Source organism: Bactrocera latifrons, unplaced genomic scaffold, assembly GCF_001853355.1.
Source record: "Bactrocera latifrons isolate USDA-ARS-PBARC rearing strain unplaced genomic scaffold, ASM185335v1 scaffold_10, whole genome shotgun sequence".
NCBI lineage: Eukaryota > Metazoa > Arthropoda > Insecta > Diptera > Tephritidae > Bactrocera > Bactrocera latifrons.
In genome coordinates, this window is record NW_017534408.1 from 22535 (window position 1) to 45772 (window position 23238).

Sequence of the window (23238 nt, forward strand, 5' to 3'; positions counted from 1 at the left end):
AAAAAAAAAAAAAAAAAGTGCTCCGATCGTCACCAAACTTTACAGGATTGCTCGTCAGATCAATCTAAAGTCAAAAATTTCCTTAAAGTTTCATTGAAATTGGTTCAGCCGTTTCGTAGCCTACCCGGAACATACAGACATACTTTATTTTTTATATATATGTATATAGATGATTGTACATATGCAAATATGTGTATACATATATACTTATAAATATCAATATGCATATACTGTTGTTGAAAAATTCTAGTGCAACACACTCAATAAGCGAGAAATGGCTGTTGAGAATGTGAGCCTTTTCAAAAGAAAATTAAATGTTTATTGACAAACATAAAAATTTCATTTTTTTGTAAATATTACATGTACATATATTGTAGATGCATGTTTGGTGTATATATGCATTTGCGAAAATTTCAACAAAATCTGCACTTCCATATACATACATGGATCCATTGGTTAGTGAGTAAATAACAGTATCAAAGTGTTGCCGCTTGTCCAAACAAACATTTCATGACACACTTGCAAAATTGCTATATTGCATGTGTACATAAACACGAACATATATATATTGACAATATATAGGCATGTTTAATTGATCTTCGTAGAAAGTCATATTTTTCCGTTTTGAAATTTTTATGTATTTTTTTAACTAACTTCAAAGACACATTTTGAGTTGACGTCATTGCATTTCGTTGTTCTACCTTGTTTATATCAGGTATAAAGAATGGCATTGTTAAAACGTAATTTTTCATTTATAATTTTAATAGCTTTATTTAATTTGTAATTACAAAGTCATTGTCTTCGGGAAAAGAAACCGTTTCATGCACGAGCACGTGTAGTAAAGGTTTGCGAAAAAATCTCAACATAAATATTTTGATTGAAAGCATTTATAAATGCATGTTTTTGGTTCCCAAAGTTTTTCTGTTATAGAAATTATATTCCCTGAAAATGGTGCAAAGTGTTTTTCAATAGAAAAAAAGTTTCATTTTTGTTCAGCAAAAATTGGTTTGCGACTTCGATAAAATGGCTGTTAACAGCAAAAATCCAAATCGATACTATGTTAAGGCTGTTGTTACTTAATTTTCAGATGGACTTAGTAAGCTATTGTCGGTATATATGATCAGTTAATCTGGCCATGCTTCTGCTCAGATTGTCGTCTACAAAATGCATGGGTCTCAAAGTGTTGATCACGTTTCGTTTCTTGACAATCTGGTCCACGATTTCATCGCCCCCGATGTCTTTGTGGCCTGGCACCCAGTAGAAGTGAAGTTGCTTGCTTCTGGCAACACTTTCCACTGCTGTCCTGCTGCACTTCAGCCAGATATGCGATACGAGGTTACACTTATTAACCAGATACTATTTAGAATACATTCCACTTTTTGATCTAACTCTCTTCAGTGGATTAATTTATTCAAGTTTTACCATTTTCCAAAATATAATACAAAAAAATTGATTAAACTTTAAGTTTAAGGATTTTTAAATGAATTTCGTTTCATATGAAATTCTTTCAGTTAAGAACACACACACGCATGCAAAAGAAACCTGCAAAGTCCCGTTTTACATGCGGTGTACAAGAGTTTACTTGTCCAAGAGTTTACATACACGCACACACACACGTGCACTTGCATTAAAATGCACATTAACGATGCGTACTTTTCATATGCGAATTTAATAAGTGACAGCCAACAATTAACCACACATAATGACCCTGTTGGGCAATAAAGCGCAAAACGAAGAAGACGAAGGAAAAGTGCAAGCAGCATGCAACGTACATGTATAGCAGTGCAAAAGCAGGACTTGCATGCGAATCTACAACATGCAACAAGCTGCTTGCAACCCGGTACAGCAGTGTATTGTTGTTGCTGCTACTTATGCGGCGCTATGACAAGTCAGTGGCGGATAAGTCATTTGCAAGGATAACTACCTATCGCCCATACACTCACACACATACTGAGTGCATATATGTGAATATATGTATATGTGGTTTGTACTTGCAGCTTATAAACAAGTAAACAGCCGGACTCCTTAATTAAAAACGCGAATATTAACTCAATGCGCAGTGCAGTTGTTGCAACTTCGGCATGAGTAGCGTGGCAGGCAACCAAGTGCGTGTATGATTGCGTAAATAACGGCGATTTTCAGGCGTTCGCGGTATATGTAGATGTGCTCGCATAATATGCTTGCAAACAAAAAATTATCACGAAGTTAAATAAAAGAAGTAAATTGCAATTGTTGCACGTTGCACAGCGGAATTCGCCTTTTTATTGTATTGGTTGCTTTCTTATTGAATTTTTGTTGCATTTTATTAAGTTTTTATTGCATTTTATTGATTTTTTGCATTTTATTTATTATTTAAAATCATATTTGTAGGTGTCAATTTTTGAGCTCATTTGACAGTAAAATGTTTTAATGAATTAACTGATTTGACAGCACTGATATGGAAATAATTATATTATCAGAAATGTGAGCACTCTACTGGGTTTCAGGTTAGGATGTGGGCGAATTAAGAACTGCTTAAACAGATAAAATGTTTTTAAAGTTGAACGTGTGGTTGTGTTCTTTTGTGGAGTTATCGAAAATCGATTTTTTTACTTTGCTCTCGAGGAACCTTTATTTGTTTCTACCTATACTTGTAGATAGTGGTTACGGTTCATTCTTGAAGTTGTGTGTGAAAAATTTATTCAAATCGATACGAGTATGCTTGCAATGAATCTATGGACAAAGGCCAATGCTTTTGTTGATATATCGACTCGCGCTTAAGGTTTGGCGGACAAAATGGGTGTTTCAAAAGGAAAGAAGGAAAAAAACTATTAACCATAAGTAAAATAATAAATAAAAAAATTAATATTTTTTATCATAATATTCAAATTATATCTGGAGGATTATATTCTCGTTAATTTTCCAAAATCTCTAAAATGCTACTGGGAACAAAAGTTATATAAGAAGTCATCGAAAAAATATTCAAGTAAACCAAAACGTTTACTTCGATTGCACCGAATCTATAATAGCCTTCAAAAATAACAAAAGATTCCCTACGAGATCTTGATTTTAATTGGCTAATTTGCATGGTAGTTATAAGCTCCGATCTGGATAATTTCTTCAGAGATTACACCATTGTCTTGGGCAATAACCCATGCTAAATTTCAGCAAGAAAATGAAAAAGCTTTCCATAGAAGCACTTGATTTCGAACGTTCAGCTTGTACGGCAACTATATGCTATAATACTCCGATATCGGTAATTCAGACAAATGAACAGCTTAATGGGGAGAAAAGAATCTGTGCAAAATTTCAGAGTGATATTTCAAAAGCTGAAGAATTATATACCAACGGACCTGGCTAAATAGATTCAGCTCTTCATGTTTATCATATATACATATAAACTCTCTAGGGCCTCTGAGGTCTATGATTTTCTTGGTTTTACAAACCTGATGGCATACTTAATACACCCTTTACACGCTACTAACATTGTCACAAATGCCTATAATTGCGTAATACATTACTTTTAATTTTTATTGAATGAGAAAAATCAGCAACAACAAAAACGAAAACAAAAAATTAATAAAAAAAAAGTAAAATGAAGCAGTTGAAATGAAATACAATTTAAATGGTGAAGCAAAAACCGAATTATCCGCCTTGGCAGCGGATGTGGAGCAAGTGAAGTCGCTTGGTAGCTTCCTTCCTTGGCAACTGGCTGGCATGCTCGCGCATGAACATGAAAAACTGTTGGCGTGTCAGCTCGGACAATGGTGTCCACCAGCAATTTCAAGTGTTGTTTTTAATTAAACAAATAACCAGCTTTAAGCGCAAATTTCGTTTATTTTTCATGTGAAATTTAAATGCGGAAGCCACACGGATTGCAGTGGCAGATTGCATGTTGCAACAACGCCGTGCACATTTGTTGCATTCACATCCATACTATATGTTGTTTGCGATAATAAGCGTCGGACGATTGTAGCTATATGTATGTATATAGTTACGTGCCTGTGAATTCCTGTTGAGCAGAGTGAAATTATTGTGAAATCGGCACAAAGCTCACTGAACTTATTGATTTCCAAATTGAATGCATTCAATTAGGGACTGATGTGGTGGCTTTAAGTTTACGCTAAATAGCAAATTCAATTTCTACTCATACATAATGCTTTTGCTAGAGAATTGGTTTTTGGGAATTTTTGAGCATCTTTTGCTGTAAGCAGAACAAGATTCTAGACAAGTGTTGTACTTTTATTACCCTCCATTTATATGCTACTTCTCGCTATTGCATGAACCTTTCATCATCTTTTATTTTACCTATGATATTTCCATCTAAAATCGATGTTTCAATTGACGTACCGAAAGGAATCATTCGCGAGAGTCACCTTGCTGTCACCAGAGAGTTAGTTTCCATTTCTTCTATTAATATACTCATAATGTATAAATTCCCTTAAGCCAAAAGGAGCACCATTGCTTATTACTTTATTGTTCACATTTAGTTCTTTCTTTACCTCAAGTTTGAACATTGCCATTGGAGTTTATGGAGTCTTGAGTAGATTGTGGTATGCCTTAAAGTGAAACGTTTCGATGTTATGATTTCATTCCTTTTCGTTTAGCAAACTTTAATACTGCAATATTTAATTCAATACTTCAATGCTATACATTAAATTGTTGTGTATTAAGTTTACATTTTTCATGTGTGAAATACTTTTTTTTCACCTCACTGCCAAACGCCGTTAAATGATATCGTTTACATTTGCTTTTGCGTAGATTATGTTATTACCCAATTGTATACTTTAATTTGGGCTTTAAGTAATACATTTTCCTACCTCCGGCATTTTTTCTTTGGATAAATTAAAGCTTTAAAGTTTTTATTAAATTATTAGCAATTTAAATTAAATAAAACCTACAGTGGTTTACAGCTTTATAGTTTGTTCATACAAGTATAATATATTTATTATTGTAGCATCACTCGTAGACATACTGATGTATATATGAGACATTGAATTGTTAGAATGGTATTTGTATTTAAAATAGAATACGCTGAAGGGATTTAAAGTTTGACACGATGTTTGTAACACTCAAAAAGAAACGTCGAAGACCATATAACGTATTTATATAAGTGATGTGATGGAAATTTTATATAAATGTTTATCCTGAGATAGTGATATGAAAGTTTGCGATATCGGAGCTGTCTGCTGATCAAGCCAAAGGCCTTGATAAGAACAGTTTTGTGTTTGATGGGATATGTTTACGAAACCTGGCATGCATTATTATCCACAAACTTTGAATAAATGATTTAAATTGGGTAACTATAACATATAGCTACCCTAGAAATTAACCGATTAAACTCAAGTCCTTGTATGGACAACTTTTATATTTAACAAAAGATATCGTCAAGGAATTTGGCTAATGTTATTATCCAAAGTATTGCTACAATCTTCGACTATTCTATATAGATCAGTCGACTATAGCATATAACTGCCATATAAACTGACCGACCAGAATCATGATGAACGTTTTTTATACCCATTTTTGCTATAATAGCTTCGGTGTAGCCGTAGGAAACGATTTTCTTGTAATTGCTTAAGAATTAGCCGCCTTACATTTAACTCCTTCGCCCTTGAGCAGTCAATGACACAATTTTAAGCTTATTTCGGTCCGGAAAATAGATTTAAAATTATCTTTATTTGCAGTAAAATTAAAATGCTAACCAGAACCAGAAATGGGAGTACTAATGAAATATCTTATATAAAATCAGTATTACAGCGCATGCTCGAAAATATGAATTAATTAAAACTAAGACAGTTCCCATTTGAGAGATGTTCACGTTTACGGATACCCAAAACGTATAATGTAATATATTTTTAAACATTTAAACAGACATTTTATTGTTGTTTAGTATATGTATTCATTAAGAGACATAATAGGAATTATAAGTTTGAGAAAACTGTTGCTTAAAAAGACAGTTAACTTTTTTCCTTCTTTTCATTTTTCTAATAATTGACATACAGTTTTCTCCCTTAACAGTCACAGTACATTTAAATCAGTTTATTGACACTTTCATGAGTAGCCCACTGAACCGATTTGTTGAAAGTTTCAACTTCTTCATTCATTCATTTCCGGTGCCTCTGAAAAAGGTCTTCGTAGGATTCGTAATTTTGTGTAATATCGTCACTAGCATCACGAGTATCTAGTATTAGCTAGACAGCTGCAGTGCACCTTTATGATTTGTATTGTATTATAATCTATTGGTTGAATGAGGGGAGTAACGTTTGATTACATAAATATTGCCAAATTTTTCCCATCTTCTACTGGTAGTTGAAATAGATCATATAGCTTCATAAAAATGTGAGAGAGTATTAACAATTAGGAAAAGACCTTTAATTGGCAAGTTTTTATCCCTTAAAAATGCTTTTAAATTAAAGTAAAAAAAAAAAATTAATTAAATTAAAAAACGAATGATTCGGATAATTATTCTTTGAAAATAACCCACGGCATCCAGTTTGATTTTGAGCTTTTGTACTCGCTGAGGCACTGAAAGTTTTTAAAGCAGTGTGGTTTATTGACTTTCCAATTACCAAGATCTTAAGTTTATAAAATTCAGTAGCGTTTGAGTAACACAAAAACTTATTTCGCCACTTCTCATACTCATATTTGACTTGGTAATTAAGGTCAGTCCTACTAATCTAGCAAAATAGTTTTTTATCATTTACTCTGGGAATTTAATAACAATTTCCGGATGCATTTTTGTCCCAATATATAATTCCATATACAATTTAAAACTTTAAACCTTTTTTCACACCATTGTAATAATTTGTATGAAAGGACAAATTGAATGAAAATCCATGCTTTGCTTTAATCATGTATTTGAAAAAATTTAAAGAACTAAGTAATCAAGTAATACGCTTGAATTATGCGCCATAATATTTTAATCACCACAAACATCTCACTAAATATTGAGAGATAAAAAAAACCACTGCTTATTCACACGCAAAATAAGTGCTTTGAATGATTTATCGTTTTAATTTCAATAGTAGATTTATCATTTTCAATTTTCAAATAGTTATTCAACATTACTAACTGCTGGCATTAAATCACAACACTGCAAATTTAATTTTAAATTTAATTTACTTTTTTCAATTTAAGTTTTTATGCGAATTGGAAAAATGTGAATGTAAACACATTAAAAGCTGTTTATGCAAAATAAATTTCTGCACAACAAATTAATATCTTTAACGGTGTGATTTTGCACACATTTGGTGAGTGTATGCGTGTCTGAGCTTGTCCATTTTTTCGCCAGCAGCGCTGTGATGAGCAAATACATTTAAATTGTTTTATAAGCCGTATGCCATTCGCAAATTATGTGGAATAAATAGGATATATGCTGCTACGCATACACATATAAAGCATGTCATTACATATATGTATACAAATGTACATGCATATACTTTGCTTGTGTTTGTGCTTAAATATAGCGCTTTTTATAAAGAGAGACGGGTTTTACAGACACTCGAATCATCAGCATAATAATTAATTATACAGACAGCCATTGAAGTGTGTTAACTGATTACCTGACATTTATGCTTTAGGTATTTTTAAATGTTAAGCCCTTGAAGAGCGCTTACTTTACTATTTTGTGAAATTAATATTTCTGTTGTTTTAATTTTTGATTTATTCATTTGTGTAATATTGTTAGTATTTAAGGTTATTTGAATATGATTTCTTAAACTTTAAGTGATTATATCCACTTGCAGCTTAGAAATAATGCATATTTTGTCTTTTCAGTTAATAAATTAATAAAAGAAATTATAAGAAATTACAAAAATTAATTCATAATCTGTGACTTATACTGTATTCTATGGATGAACAGACGCTTCCCAGACAAAAGTCCATACTTGTGAAAAAATATACGCCTCAGAGTGGCTTAAAAATATTACCACAAATCTTATTCCTTCGATCTTTACATGACAAGTATGGCTAAAACGGACGTATGAAAATTTCCGTGATCAGTTCAACCAATGCTTTTGACAACTTTAGATCCCGGTGGAGGACAACGTACCACGTAGAAAGCAGCTGCCACTATGGTGCGCTGAACTTTATTTTGAAAAGCTTGAATTATTTTCAAAGCCTTATGCCTCATAAATTAGCAATTTATTATTCACACTAAGGCGGGATCCATTCCTAAAGAGCCAGTATAGCTGCGCCAACTTTAATCTTAGCTGATTTCTTTTTAATTTTATGTGATTTTTTCAAGGCCGCATCTTATCAATTGTATTCTTAAAATATTTTGCGCATTTGCATGTTGGTAACAACAGACCACATAAAGCCACTTGGGGACAATTTTTGTATTTGAGGTTATACATATACTACTTGTACGGACTTTTCGGTATTGATACTAATGTTAAATTTGGTAAGACAGTCGAAAATAATTAATCAGATGTTTAGGTTTCCGGGTTTAAGAATTAAACTAACCTCAGCACATTTCCATTGGGTTGGGAAATGACAAAGTCTAAGCATTTCGTTAAAAAGCTTGACAATCATGCTGATTACGTTTTCGGGTAGCGCTTAATGTGCAAATGCATTAATTCTGTTATAACCTAGTGACATTTTTTTGCCAATGTTTTGATCTTCTCCTGCACTTCTACAGCATCTATTTCCGCAATCGGAATTTTATTTGACAAGCAACATCCAAAAAATTGCCGACTGCCGCTTTGATAGATCCATCCATTTTGGAGATATGTTGATCGTCATTGATTATTTTTAAAAATCATCAATACAGTATATCGATTCTATAGTAGAATGTAGTTGCTAAAAAAACAAAATGTTTGGATTCACGTGTGATGAGATATTCTCATGAAATTTGACGTGGGTTGTTGTTGGTTTCTATAAAAATTCTACCATTTTNNAAAAAAAAAAAAAAAAAAAAAAAAAAAAAAAAAAAAAAAATTGTCAGATCGGACCACTTATATGCTTTAACACTAGATTGCCTAAGCAAGTCATTTTGAATAAATAAGCTCCCGTCTTTCTAGTGTTAAGCAGCCATATAAGCATACCTATATAAATCAAAATCAAAAGACTTTTCAATTTGACGAGATATTTTCATGAAATTTGACATATGTATATTTTTGGCCCGGGCACCGCTAAGATCTCCGAACATATATATATGTCAGATCGATTTAGAATATAAATAGTTGTCTTTTTTTCTTGTTTAAATATTTGTTAATATTATTATGGATATTTTTATGTATTACATTTTCTTTGTATTTCCAGGATTTTGAGCCCGTACCGTATCCAGCCAAATATTATGGAAAATTCTACGAAGGAGATTCGTACATTATTTTAAAGGTGAGTTATAATAGTTTCATACAAATTTATATACATTTAATACAAAAGAAGATGTGGATATCTCACTAAAGGGTTATAAACGCTTGTTGTAGTAAGTCCAGTGTTCGAATCATCGTTCGCCAAGTTTTGAATAAGGAAGGCTTTCATTTAAATAATAAGTTCTTTAACTTGATCTGAAATAAATTGATTACATCTGGCATCTCTTGTTTAATAGAAGAGCATAAAATGAATTTAACTTTCCATAAAATGTGCTTCTATATTAAATTCAATTTGTCTAAAATATCAGTACCGACCAAGTTTCCGTTTTTCCGCAGAATATTCCGAAATATTCCGCAAATGGAATAATAATTATAATACTATTAGCTTTCAGGATACAAAACTAGAGCTTTCATAAATAGTTTGTCAAAAATTTGCATTTTCACAACAAAAACCTGTCAAACTTATGCTCAATTATAAAAGCTTTTCGGCATTAGTTGTTCCTCTCTTTAAATTAAATTTCAAACCAACTGAACTTAAATGAATTGCATTTTCAGGCATGACTCTCCCTCTTTAACTAATGCAAGCGCGCAGTTAGTTTCTCAGGAATCGCCAGTATTTCTTTGCTCATTTGCGGTAATGTCAAAATTGTTGCACCCAACTTGCATTTTCCAATTGGAAACTCATTTTGCACAATTTACTTACGACTTTACACCTTAGAGACCGACCTGCCGAGCAAATGCATGCTGCTGCCATATGGAAGAGCGTAGAAAAGCCATGAAATATTATAAAAGTATATGTGTTCCTCACCGGCGCAAAGTCGGTGGCGCAAAGAACATACTTTTTCACTTTAGAAAATAGAAAAACTTTGAATTTGTTTTGTGAGAATTTGTCTTAGAATCACGAGCAAAGTAAGCGAGGCACACGCTCACCAAAGAAGCGATGCTTTGGTGGTGTCATTTTTCTTGCATTTGCCAAACACCACATTGCATACTAACTATAAACACGTTCGTTATTGTTGTTCCCACTGACACTCATTTTCGCATAACTCCTTACACCTGCCGCCCACTTTAGACGACCGAAGACCCGAAGAGCCAAAAACTTTCGTGGGACATTCACTTTTGGCTAGGCGCTGAGACGACCACCGACGAGGCGGGCGCAGCGGCCATTTGCACCGTGCAACTGGACGACCAACTGGATGGCGCACCGGTGCAGCATCGCGAAGTTCAAGATCATGAATCACAATTGTTCCTCAGCTACTTTAAAAATGGTAAGTTGTCGTTTGCGAAAATTACGCATTAAAAAGTTTCACGCGACCAAATGAGGCACCCGCGAACTTCCGCAGCGCCATGCGTTTGCAGTTGTTGGTTAGTGGGTGGATGCGTTGCGCAGCTGTGAGCTCTTGGCCGTTAGCGGTGAGCTGTTGGCAGGTGACCAGTTGCCACGGCAGTTAATGGCAGCTTTCAGCATCGACTCAATGCAAATATAAATTGCGTTGCATTAAAAACTCTACGAAATTGCACTTTTCACCATTCATCTACACCCATGTACGAAGTATTGGCAACAGCGCTCGCACAGTTCGCACCTCCGTGCTAATGGTCGTGTGTGGCGGGAGTGCCCAAGCAGACTCTGCAAGGGTTGCGCTCAGTCCATTGACGTGTCTAATTAATTTGCATTATTGCTTGTAGGTGTGCGCTACGAGAAGGGCGGAGTGGCTACCGGTTTCGAGCATGTCGATGTGAATGCTGCTGGCGAGAAGCGTCTCTTCCAGGTGAAGGGTAAACGCAATGTGCGGGTGCGTCAGGTGGCGTTGTCTATAACGTCGATGAATCGCGGCGATTGTTTCATTTTGGATGCCGGTGAAGAGATACTCGTCTATGTGGGCGAGCAGGCGAAGCGTTTGGAGCGCCTGAAAGCTATTTACGCTGCAAATGAAATACGTGATCAAGACCATCATGGACGTTCGAAGGTGAATATTATTGGTGAGTAGTCGAAAATTATCGTACAAGTCAAAGACAACTTAGTGCGTCAGTAATTTGTAAGTTGGTAAGCAATACGTCTCATGAAGAACAGCGAAGTTTAAGTAAGGAAGATTGCAGTGTTGTCCATTTCAGGGCTGTCTGGAAACCTTTTTGTTGGAATATTATTATACTTATCGATTAACTCCATCTGGTATCGCAGAGGACCAAAACTGGTCTAAGCGTGGCTACCAGATTAACATAACCTAATTTACCTACTGGTTATAATCTTTTTTAAATGAAAAGGAAGCTTCGTGTTACATGTATATTTGTTAGTTCAGGTGTTAGTAGGACTTTAAGTAGAATAGCACTAAGATGCATTTAAGATGCAAAAAATTATAAAAATATATATAAGTTGGCAAGACTTCGCTCTCAAACCCATCTCAAATTATACCCTATATTACTTAAATTTTTTCGCATGTAGACAACTTCTCCTCTGATTTTGCGAAGGAACATTTCTTCACTACACTCGGTTCGGGTTCGGCTGACGAAGTACCAGATGAGAGCACAGACGAAGAGGATGGCGCTTTCGAGACGGCCGATATCAAAGCAGTTACACTGTATAAAGTTAGTGATGCTAGCGGGTCTTTGGAAATTGAAAAGATATCCGAAAAGCCACTACGACAAGAAATGCTTAATACGGATGACAGTTTCATACTTGACACCGACTCCGGCATTTATGTTTGGGTTGGACGTAATTCCACGCAAAAGGAAAAGACCAGTGCATTGAAAGCAGCTGAGCATTTTTTAGAGACTAATTCGTATCCAACCTGGACACAGGTACATCGTGTCGTGGAGGATGGCGAACCAGCGCCCTTCAAACAATACTTTTCCACTTGGCATGATCAAGGCGTATATCATAAGCGTTTGGTACGCACCGCATTGGGTTACAGCACAGACGACTCCGATTATGAGGAACCTGAGGATGTGGATATAGTTGTGCAGAATCTGAAGAAGAGTGGTGGACGCGCAATTGCTTTTATGCCCGACTTTGGCGAACGCGATATCGAACATATTATCAAGTTCAGCTCAGAATCGGCAGATGATGTGGTGCGCAGTATTGTTGACTTCGAAGGTACCACACCGCTGATCGGTCAATATGCCTACATTATTACCTACAAGTATAGCGCTAAGAGTGGTGAGTCTGGCAAACTTATTTATGTGTGGGAAGGTGCTAGAGCTAGTGATGCCGTGAAGGAGCGCTCCTTCAATGACGGTTTGGCTATGGCACAGGAGGAGAATGCCATATTGGTGCGTACAGGCCAAAGTCATGAACCACGCCATTTCTTGAAAATCTTCAAGGGTAAACTGATTACGCCATTCACCGAGGAGCCGAAGAGTGCACAACTCTTCCGGGTACGTGGTACCGACGCGACCGATGTACATGCGACCGAAGTGAACTGTGACGCCTCATCATTAGCCTCTGGTGATGTCTTTGCGCTAATAACGCTCGATCATAAAGTCTACATATGGATTGGTCAGGTGAGTTTGTTATATTGAATGTGTGTTATACAAATGAGTAATACGCTACATTCAAAAGGGTGCTTCCGATTTTGAAAAATCTTCTGCAAATGAGCGTTTTGCTCACTACTGGCCACATGGCAAGACGGAGGTGATTGAAGAAGGTTCTGAACCCTCGGAATTCTGGGAAGAATTGCATGGTGAGGGTGAGTATGACCGCAGCGTTAACGATTTGGGTGCTCCATTGCTGGAACCACGTCTGTTCCACTGTCAATTGGTGGCCTGGCGTACTAAGGTGGAGGAGGTCCGCGAATTCGAGCAGTCGGTGAGTAATCCAAGTGATGTTTGGCTAACGCAAAAGTTCTGTAATATAATATAATTTTTTTCCAGGATCTCGATGTTGATGATGTGATGTTGTTGGATGCCGGTGATGAAATCTACATGTGGGTTGGCTCCGGCGCATCTGTAGAGGAAAATGCCAAAATTTTGCAAATGGCACGGGTAACTTACAAAGCAATCACGATTTTTTTTAGCACTATTTACCACTGCTTTTTGTTCTCTAGAAATACATCAAACAAGAGCCTACCGATCGTACTGTCGACACTGTCAGCGTAATTCGTATTGTTCAAGGCAATGAGCCGCGCGTATTTACACGCATGTTTCCCTCCTGGGACAATGACTACTGGAAGGTCAGTGGACTTGAATGAATGTGCTTATTTTAAGGCTGCTTTATTAATTGGCTTTGTGCTGTTGTTATTGTTTTTGTAAATTATATGTATTTCGGCTTTGTATTTATTCTAAATATTTTAAATAGTTTACATTTGAAAGTACTGAGATTTGGGAATTCACAAACGTAAGTATTATAAAGCTTCCATTTCAGTCTTGCGAATGATTTTTTAGTTGCAAATGCTGCCAATTGTTTGAAAATATTTACTTTATATTGGTTTTTTGCTTGGAATTTATGATAAATACTTGTTCTGATTACTGTAAAAATCGTGATTACTTCTGTCAACATGTTATATAAGCTCAATAAAGCTTAGACCAGTTTTTTTCATTCATTGCCAATTTCCTGATTAAATATCTATGTTTAGGGTCCTTTAGGTCCACAGCTGAGACTTCATCTTCAGTAATATATTCACATTCACCCTTCAGCTAATTATAATATGACTTTATCTAAGCTGTGCTACATTCATTCTTTCGAAATTGAAATTCCATTAGAAAGTTTGTTCGATTGAGAAATATTTAAGAGAACAATATTAGAGTTTTTTCTGGAATATAGAGTATCGAGTATCCAAAATATTGGTGGTAATTTCGCAAGCAACTATTAATGCCTAGAAATGACTTCAAAAGTGGTGACATGCCGATTAAAGATGAAATTTGGGTTGATTTGGGAAGAAATATCGACTATGCTTAGAAAACCTGAAAAGCAATAAACTAGTATGGTAGCTTAAAGCTAAATAAAGAGAAATTTCGCAATTCAGCCTTCCCTTCTAGCTTTGGCCTATCCGTGAGAAAGCTCATTGCGCCTCTTCTGCAGCGACTTCTAACTGTCCACGTATCCTCCGTTGGTATGTGAGCAAAGAAGAGCTCATTAGGTGAATCCTCTGCTACGAAATGATTCAAGTTTTTCGGGATGTACTTGAAAGGCAATATCAACATGAATACACCATAAATCAAGGTAACCTGTGCCTTCTTTACTTACTCCTCAATAGTTAGCCACCAGAAAAGCATTATATCAAGACTAGGTCAATCAAAGGCTTAAAGTAACATTTGCATGGCTCAGATAACTCCACAAGAGTTAAATGCTTTCGAAAAAAAGAAGAAGACGTAGTGAAACCTCGATGCAAGTTGTTGGGAAAACGGCTTTGATATTTGATGAAGAAGTTTACTCGATATGTCCTCTTTTGTTAGACTAAATTAGGTGACAAATACTGAGATTATAGGTTAGTGTGTCCTGAAAGTTGAATATCTGTACTCCATATTGTATATATTATCCTTAATGTTCAGTTATATCATATTTATTGTTTTTATTGAGTACCATTTGCGTACTTTCATGTTGAACACTAATACAAACTAACAACTATACATATACATGTGAGATAGGACGAAAACGAAGAAAGGAATGAGAGTAAAGAAACCTTAGACAGTTCAAGAAATCACGTAAGCCCACTTCCCACCGACGTCGTAGAGAGTATGTCGGAGAAATCCATTGAAGGCAAAAGGATTAGAAATGGCTTTCAAGAATACTATCGTGTTGTGACATTAGATGTGAAAAACGCCTATAATAAAGCAGACTGGGAGCAAATAATAGCTGCCTTACAACAAAATGAGAAAAATGCAAGGTACATATTTTGAATGAATGCGTCACAAAAATTATTTACAATAATTAATATAACCGAACCACATAGTCTTGGCAACGTGAAAGGTTTCCCAGACGCCGTTGAAGATCTTCAAGGCATAGAAGCCGCGATGCACAATCAGACTCACTGGAGCGCCATATGCGAAGCCATCGCACGACAGCAAAACCCGAGAGTGGCGAAAATAGTTGGCGCTGCCGATGATATTGCGCTAGCGGTGATCAAGAGACATTTAACGGATGTTGCCAGCGCCAGCAATGCCGAAGTGGTGTTAATACAAGATTGGCTGAGTTCAATTGGTCTACAGCTGGGCGAAAACAAAACCGACGCCGTGTTGAAGTCGCGTATAAAGAAAGTCGAGCAAGAGCGTATCAAACAGGGCAATATGTTGGTCGAAGCTAAAGCGCAAATCGGTTATTTAGGGCTTCTACTCACAACCAAATTGAAATTTAAACATAACCTGCAATATGCCGAGAAGTTGGCGACGCTCTCTAATACCAATTTATTAAAGAAAATGTTGTTGGGTATGACTGTATCGACTGCGGCGTTACTTTACCCCTCCACAGAGCCTAATAATAAGCTGAAATTAATTGTGGAGACAAATTACGCTGTGAAGAGAAGATTAGTTTCAGGTAAGCATTCGGGTACGGCACAGGATGAGGAAGCGGATAGTGATGGTGTTGATGTTGTGTCACTCGATGAGCGTAAACGTTGGAGAATGCGACGCACAGAAATTTTGCCAGAAGTCAGGGAACTTGAAGGAGTAGATATTTAGATCTTTGATGATTATATAGGATTATAAGAAAATGAGTAATAATAAAAGTTAGAAAAATAATAATTAAGTATTGTGAAATATTTAGAACCGGTATTTTAGAGTTAATTACCAAATACCGCAAGTATTTGTTTACAGTTATTAAAGAGGGTGACTTTATGCTCTCTTTTCGCTTCTCTTTTTTGCTTTTGAGCATTTTAGTTTTTACTTCTTTGGCACTATTTATGTTTAAGTGTAAGTGCTTGTAAATTTATGAAGCTATTAACATGAGTGTTGGCATTATTAATCTCCTTCGCTTGTTTTGCTTCTAAATTTACGCAAATAATACTTTGTTTACTACACATAAACATGAACACGTAAGTATATGTGTATGGTCTTCAAAATAAGCATAGAGAAAGTATTAAATAAAGTATGTGTAGACTAAGTGTACAGGAGCTAGTGCGTTAAACTGCTGATGCATATGCGTGTGTGCTTATATGGCGCATTCCAGTTCGACGTATATGAGAATAATTTTTGTTATAACAGAAAGAGTAGTTAAAAGACTTGACTTTTTTTTAATAAATAATAGTTTTCTGTTCTGTGAAGAGTTCAGCTATTTTGTTTTAAATTTTCGAAATGAAAGTGCGCAACGAAATGTAGTTACGCAACAAAATTTCGTCACGCTAGCAATATAATGATGAAACTGACTTAACAAACTTATGACTAAGAAAATTCAAAACAAATTTTTTAAAAGGTTGCCATATGTTTGAGAATTGAAAGTAAAAAAAAAGATTATAATGATAAGGAAATGAAGGGATAAAAATAGCTTGCAATAGAAACTATAATATTATTTGAAGAGGGTTATCACCTGGTTTCTTTTTTATTATTGTAGTTGGTGGCAACCCTTTTTAATAATTTAATTGAATAAAGAATACTAAAACATGAAAATATAATAATATAATAACGTAAAAAAAAAACTAAAACAAAAACTAGATTTGTCTAGAGTTGCCGTCTATTTGAAAATTTTATTTAAAATAAATAGAAATGGAATGAAGTAATCCATACCCCCAAAACTCTCCTTATGGTTTGCGATGGAGTGATTTTTAGCGAGTTTCCGTTTATATTTTTCTCTACACCCAATTGTTATAGAATGCGCCATATAGTCAAACATTTGCTTTTAAAGCTGTGCCTTTAAATTCCATCGCTACTAAATATGTGCAAACCAATTTCCTCAAATAAAATTGTGGTTACAGGTAAGTTGTTATTATTATACCTTATTTTACGCATATAATGGCATGTACTATACATTACAAAGCTATCAGGCAAGTATATTTGTAAATAATATTATTACAATAATATTCTATAAAACAATGCTAGTCGATACATTGCTATTTTTAATTTTTCATGATTTTATTGAACTCATTAAGAAAAATAAAATGCTTGCTTCGAATAGTGAGCATGATTTTATAATAGGTTAATCAATTTGTGTTTAACTGTGAGAGTAGCGTAAACATGTCGTACATGTCGTATGAGTAATATTATAACATATAAATTTTTTTACGTGATTAGACTGTAACATAACTTTTTTCTTGATAATTTTTTGTAATTACAAAATTGTATTTGAAGTATTTGGATAAAACTTTTGCGCAAACAAACTTCTACGGGTCTCTGTCTATAATTTGGTATCTATTGTTTTTAATTATCTCTTCCAAATATTGGGTGTGGCTACATCTCGGAAGGTCCAGCTACTGAGTCTAATTTTGGATGACTCTTTCGAACATTTCGACTGGTAACTGGCGAATGACACGCGTAATGTCTTGCTCCAAGGCCTAAATCGAAGCGGAATTGTCCGTATAGATTTTACATATTCCCATAGGACAAAGTTTAACGGTGTGATATTGGTGTACAAACAACCGGTCCAAAATGGAATTATCGCATCACCTAAGTGTTCTTTCAATAAATTCGTTGATAGATGCAATGTGTAGGAATTTGCGCCGTCTTGTTGAAAGCAAATTTCGGCAAGATCACGAGGTTCAATTTCAGGCATCAAATAGTCGGTTATCATGATGCGATAATGGTCGCCATTGACGCTTACGCTCTCACCGGCATTATTTTTGATGTTTTCACTGGCTCATAAAGCACACCAAGTTGTTTTTCCCGAATGAAGTTGCAGTTCTTGAATCTCTTCAGGTTGCTTTTCGTTCCAAGTGTAGAAATTTTGCTTGTTTAGCAAATGGCCAGGGGCCAATACCAGAAATGGGCCGTATCGCTGAATAAAATTTGGCCGAAAAACGTTGGACCTTCTTGGAAATTTTCAAGAGCCTATAGAGCAAAGCGATGTGCCTTGGGAAAGTCGAGCGGCTTCAGTCCTCACACAAGCTGTATTTTGTACGCTTTCCATTTAAGATCTCGACATTTCATACGTCAGTCTGAGTTGCCGCGAACGGCACCGAATCGACTTTCTTTGAGCGTCGTGAACACTCCCAGCTACTGCGGCTTTATTTTCTTCACTTCACAGTGATCTATCAAAAAATGCTATTAAAAAAAGTACCTCTACTTGGATCTCCCGTTGCATACGTATGTTATGGGAGACAGAAAAAATTTAAAAGACATTTTTTTCTTCGAGTTAAAAGGTCCTTCACTGATGCATTTAAAAAAAAGTACCCCTTAATATACACCGTTGCGTCACCTTGAGATATTTTGAAGCAAACGAGACGATAATTTCTGTGCGTTTACTGAGTGAGTATACACTTTTTAAACGCTGAAAGGGGGCTTAGGTGTCAAAAAATCAATTTTCACTTTTTAGTTGATTCGGATGGAAGATGAGATGCTTTAACAGCTGTTTCCCAGAAAACTAGTTTTCGCACGTTAGCTCCCTTTTCGTAGACCAGGTCACATATAAAAATGATCATTGTCACGAGCTGAGTCGATTTAGACATGTCCATCTGTGCGTATGTGCATATGCGAACGAGTTTCTCAATTTCTGATATATCGATCAGAAATTTTGAAAAAATCCTTTCGAGCTACTATAGAATATAGCTGTCACACAAACTGAACAATCGGAAGCAAGTGCTTGTATGGAAAACTTCTTAAAGAGATTTCTGCACCAAATTTGGCGTAAATTGTACAGATCAAGGCTGTGGCATAAAAATTGATTGATCAAAATCAAGTTCTTGGAAAGAAGACTTGAATTTCAGAAAAGTATTATAGCTTTCAACGCAATTTTTATTTACTTACTTCTTAGTTAAGTCATTCTCTGATAAATTGTGACATTTACAACTAAGTGAATAAATTTTAGCTGCCAAAAAACATTTGCGAGCTGCTTATATATTTATGCAGATGCATTAAATTTTAATGCCATAAACGCATTCGTAAATAAATTGAATTATTTTTGTACACAAATTTGATTTAAAGATAAACCAGGCAATTTTACATAATAATTAACGAATGCAACAAATTAAACTGAAAATGTAGGCATTTTGTAAATGAGCGTTTTGTTAAAAAGTTGTCATTGTAACAGAAATTTAATGTTTCATGCGCAAAAACAAAAACTGGAAATTTTTGTTAAATACATTTTATATTATATTTAATAAACGTAGCTAGACAAATATTGTTGTTATAACTTTAAGCGACCGAAAGATAAAAAATAATAAAAATACTATCAAATAATTTTTCTATTATTCGCTGAAAATTATTCACGTTTATTATGCTAAAGCGTGGAAAAATAGTTGATTATTGAGGTGTGAGAACCCGTGTAGTAAAAGGTAAATACAAGCTAGTGCAGCGACAGAAAAAGTGTCGGCGACAGTTCGGGAAAAGAATTGAAAAAACTGAGCGTCTGCTTAAATATCTAACAACGCTTGCTTTTTACTGCGCTGCAATATTCGCAATTTCACGCTTAAATTTACGCGTTTCCAAATTAATGCATTTCAGCATTTTCATCTCATAAATACACGAATGTATATTTAGTGTGGTTGTGCGCTTCATTTGTGCTTTTATCTTCATTATTCTGTTTTGTTTGCTCGTGATTTCTTCCCATGGCAGCCTGTTAGGATATCATATTCCATAATATTTGCATTGTTTTGTTGTTTTTGTATGCGTTATTTAAATTAATTGTATCGTGCAAAAAGCGTTATATATTATGCATGCATATTTGTATAAATCTGTTAACTTAATACAAATATTTTTGTGAAATTATATAATATATTTTTCTTCAATATTTTTTTCGCTTGCAACAGTCAATAATATCGTATGATGATGTCAAAGCGGCAGTGAAGAAGCATAATGCAACATTGTAAGCTGCTAATTCCATATTAGATATATATAAATATATACAGTTATATAACGTGATTATCTATGGAAAATACGCTGATGTCCTTTGATATTTTGTACTTTTTTGACTTAAAGATATTTCTATATACATTTATATTAAGAAATTTATACTGCTAGCATTTCAACTAAATATTTATGTACTTAAACAATTTTAAAGTAAAAATATGTATTTTTGTGGAAAAGTAACTGTTTTTTTTTTACTGTATATCATTGCTTAAGAAATTTAAAATTGTACATATGCGGGCATTACTTCAAAACTTACAATTAAAATTATTTTATCCGAATTGCATTGCATTGGAAACCAGACTCCCAGTCTTCATTTAAGATTTTGTTTCATGAGACACCAAACAACGGGTGATCCAAGCAGAGAAATTTTTTTCAATTTTCCTGTTTTAACAGATCGCGGCTGAGTCGTGCCAGGTTATTATGTTATTGTTTGGCATTCTGTACTGGAGAGACTTACGCTTGAACAGCGCTTAAAAATCGTTGAACTTATGTTACGAAAACTCAAGTTCTGTAAAGAATTTGCTTTGCTCCACTTATGGTCAACATAATCTACTAAACGTACTATTCGCAAACACCATCACTCAACTTGTGACCCAGCGTTCACTATTGGCTAGTATTCGACCATAGACCAGTCCAGTACGCCGTGAAGAAGAAGTGTACACGAAGATCGTGGAGAGTTGATTCTGTGAAATTCGCAGCAAGTCCGAGCGACTTGGCATATTTTTCGTCGAGATAAAATACAGCTTGTGCAAGAAGTGAAGCTGTTCGATCTGCCCAAGCGACATCGCGATAAAGTCCATTTCTGGCTCAATGAGTGTGTAAATAAGCAGAATTGCCGCATTTGGGACGAAGAGCAACCTGAAGGTATTCAAGAGCTGCTATTTCATACAGATAACCCAACGATTTGGTGCAATGGCAACCGTTAACACACCATAATAACCAACTATTTGATTCCTGAAATTCAACGTCAACAAGTGTTTCAATAAGACGACGCCACTTCGCACACAGCGCATCAATCAATGAATTTATAGAGAGAATACTTCGGTGAGCAGATAATTTCACAATTTGTGTTGGTCGATTGGCCACCAAGATCGTGTGATATCACACTGTTAGACTTTTTTCTGTCTAGATATGTAAAGCCTGAAGTCTATGCGGATAATCCTGCTTCGATATAAGCTTTGTAGCAAAACACCACGCTTGTCATTGGCCAGTTACGAAGCGAAATGTTCGAACGAGTCATCGAAAATTGTACTCAACCAATGGATCATCTGAAACGTAACCGCGGTCACCACTGAGGGTGACAATAGTGTTCGGCACTGTATCCGTATAGCAACTGCTAGTGATAAGTGGCGCCATTCCAACAGATCCACTCGCAAAGTAGATAAATAACGCTGGTTATGCAGGAAGACAAGATAATAAGAAGGATATAACCCGTGTTATTTCTCTCCAGAATAAAAATACACAGATAATGGGAGGGAAATATTCACTTGAACTCTGGCAAGATCGGTGGACAAGTGATCGGAAAGAGAGATGGTAGGTAGGTAATTAGGAGTGCAGCCCAAACTTATCGATAATAGATATAGAGAAGTAACACAGTAGGAAAACTTAGCACAGTTGCTCTCTGGGCACTAGTAATACCTGTACAACATAGGAAAAGCAAGAATAGTTCTGCATGTGTTTCAGGACACAACCCTCAAGCCCATGCAAACCATACCAGTTTTATGTGCCGATATGGGAATGCACGGAAAACATTAGAAAACAAGCTTGGACAACTGAACATGTGGAATATATACTATCCACTAAAAAATCCTGGTCAATAGAAGGTAAGCCATATAACGTGAGGCTTGCTATAAAGTCGTACGCATACTTGGAGGCAGAGAGAGTAAAATCTGACCAATAATAGGCCTACCTTTAAGGAAGTATTTACGTAGGATGACGATCTCTATGTAACGCGAAGGAATTTTAAGCCTTCTTTATGACAAAAATATAATCAATATGCAGATTATTTAAATATCTCGTTCAAAGACCTTTCCATTACCGATTTTCTTTTCGTTACAAGCTCTGGTCAAAATTTATTGAATTAGTCCGTTAGTTATTGAGATAGTGCTCAGGAATTTTGCACACGTCCTTTTGTTGCCAAGAAGCTGCTCATTTATCGTAACTGTCGGTATCGGACGACCCTAGCTTATAGCCATACAGAGTGAATAACCAAAATCAAGATAAATATCTCTTTTGAAACATTTTTATACTGTAAACAATGGATCATTGAAGGGTATTATAGCTCCAGTGCAGCCGTAGGTAACGATTTTTCATAACTTTTGGTACAAATAATTCGGAAAAAAATATTTAACAAAAAATTAAAACTAATTGTTTATCCTAAAATATTATTTCAAAAGTTGTTATTCAAGCTCTCTATTTCTAAAACTTAAAAAAGACTTCTTTAATTGAAAAAAGTATTCTTTCACTGTATCTAGTATCATGCCTACACATGCCAGTGGGTTTTATGATCGGTTTCCCAATCACTATTAACACTTGTTGTTAGCGACAACATGCTGTCTGTGGCATGCAACAGTTTGAACAAAATAAATGCCATTAAATGCGGTCGTTAGCTTTCACTTCCGGTTGCCTATTGGCATTTTTGCCCTTAGTGCTAGTGCAAAACCACTCGCCAACAATGCATGTAACTACAGATATACACAGTGCATGTTACATACATATATATGCATATAAGTAAGCATATACTGTATGTATGTATGTTGCAGTTTTTTTTGTTGCCTCAGCATGCATTTCGGTTTCGATTTGTACTCGCGCTGTCGGCATTATCAGTGTATTTGCGGTGCGGTGGGCGCAATTGTTCGAGCCTTTGTGGCTGTTGTTCGATGAGCTGGAATTTAATGACATTTTTTTTCACAACCACTGACACTTTTACTATTAGCACGAGTGCAATAAAATGTCTAAAGGAAAACACTGATGAGCGAGTAAAGAAAATAATAGAATTTAATTGTTGTTAATAAAAAAA

At 35.3% G+C, this 23238-nt stretch overlaps 1 protein-coding gene across 3 annotated transcripts in view; it reads left to right on the forward strand.

The window, feature by feature from the left end:
- Window positions 1–20333, forward strand: part of LOC108966772 (gelsolin-like) — a 36257-nt gene extending 15924 nt beyond the window's left edge. For 2 of the 3 annotated variants that reach the window (XM_018929818.1, XM_018929827.1), the window contains exons 3-11: window positions 9244–9318; window positions 10369–10564; window positions 10983–11276; window positions 11737–12794; window positions 12853–13098; window positions 13164–13274; window positions 13337–13462; window positions 14877–15115; window positions 15182–15965. In XM_018929818.1, coding sequence (XP_018785363.1) covers window positions 9244–9318; window positions 10369–10564; window positions 10983–11276; window positions 11737–12794; window positions 12853–13098; window positions 13164–13274; window positions 13337–13462; window positions 14877–15115; window positions 15182–15905 — 3069 coding nt within the window. In that variant the 3' untranslated portion in view covers window positions 15906–15965. Of the gene's footprint in view, window positions 1–9243; window positions 9319–10368; window positions 10565–10982; window positions 11277–11736; window positions 12795–12852; window positions 13099–13163; window positions 13275–13336; window positions 13463–14876; window positions 15116–15181; window positions 15966–20119 lie in introns of those variants that run through there. The other variant, XM_018929837.1, reaches the window with a different exon arrangement.
- Window positions 20334–23238: the final 2905 nt, after the last annotated feature.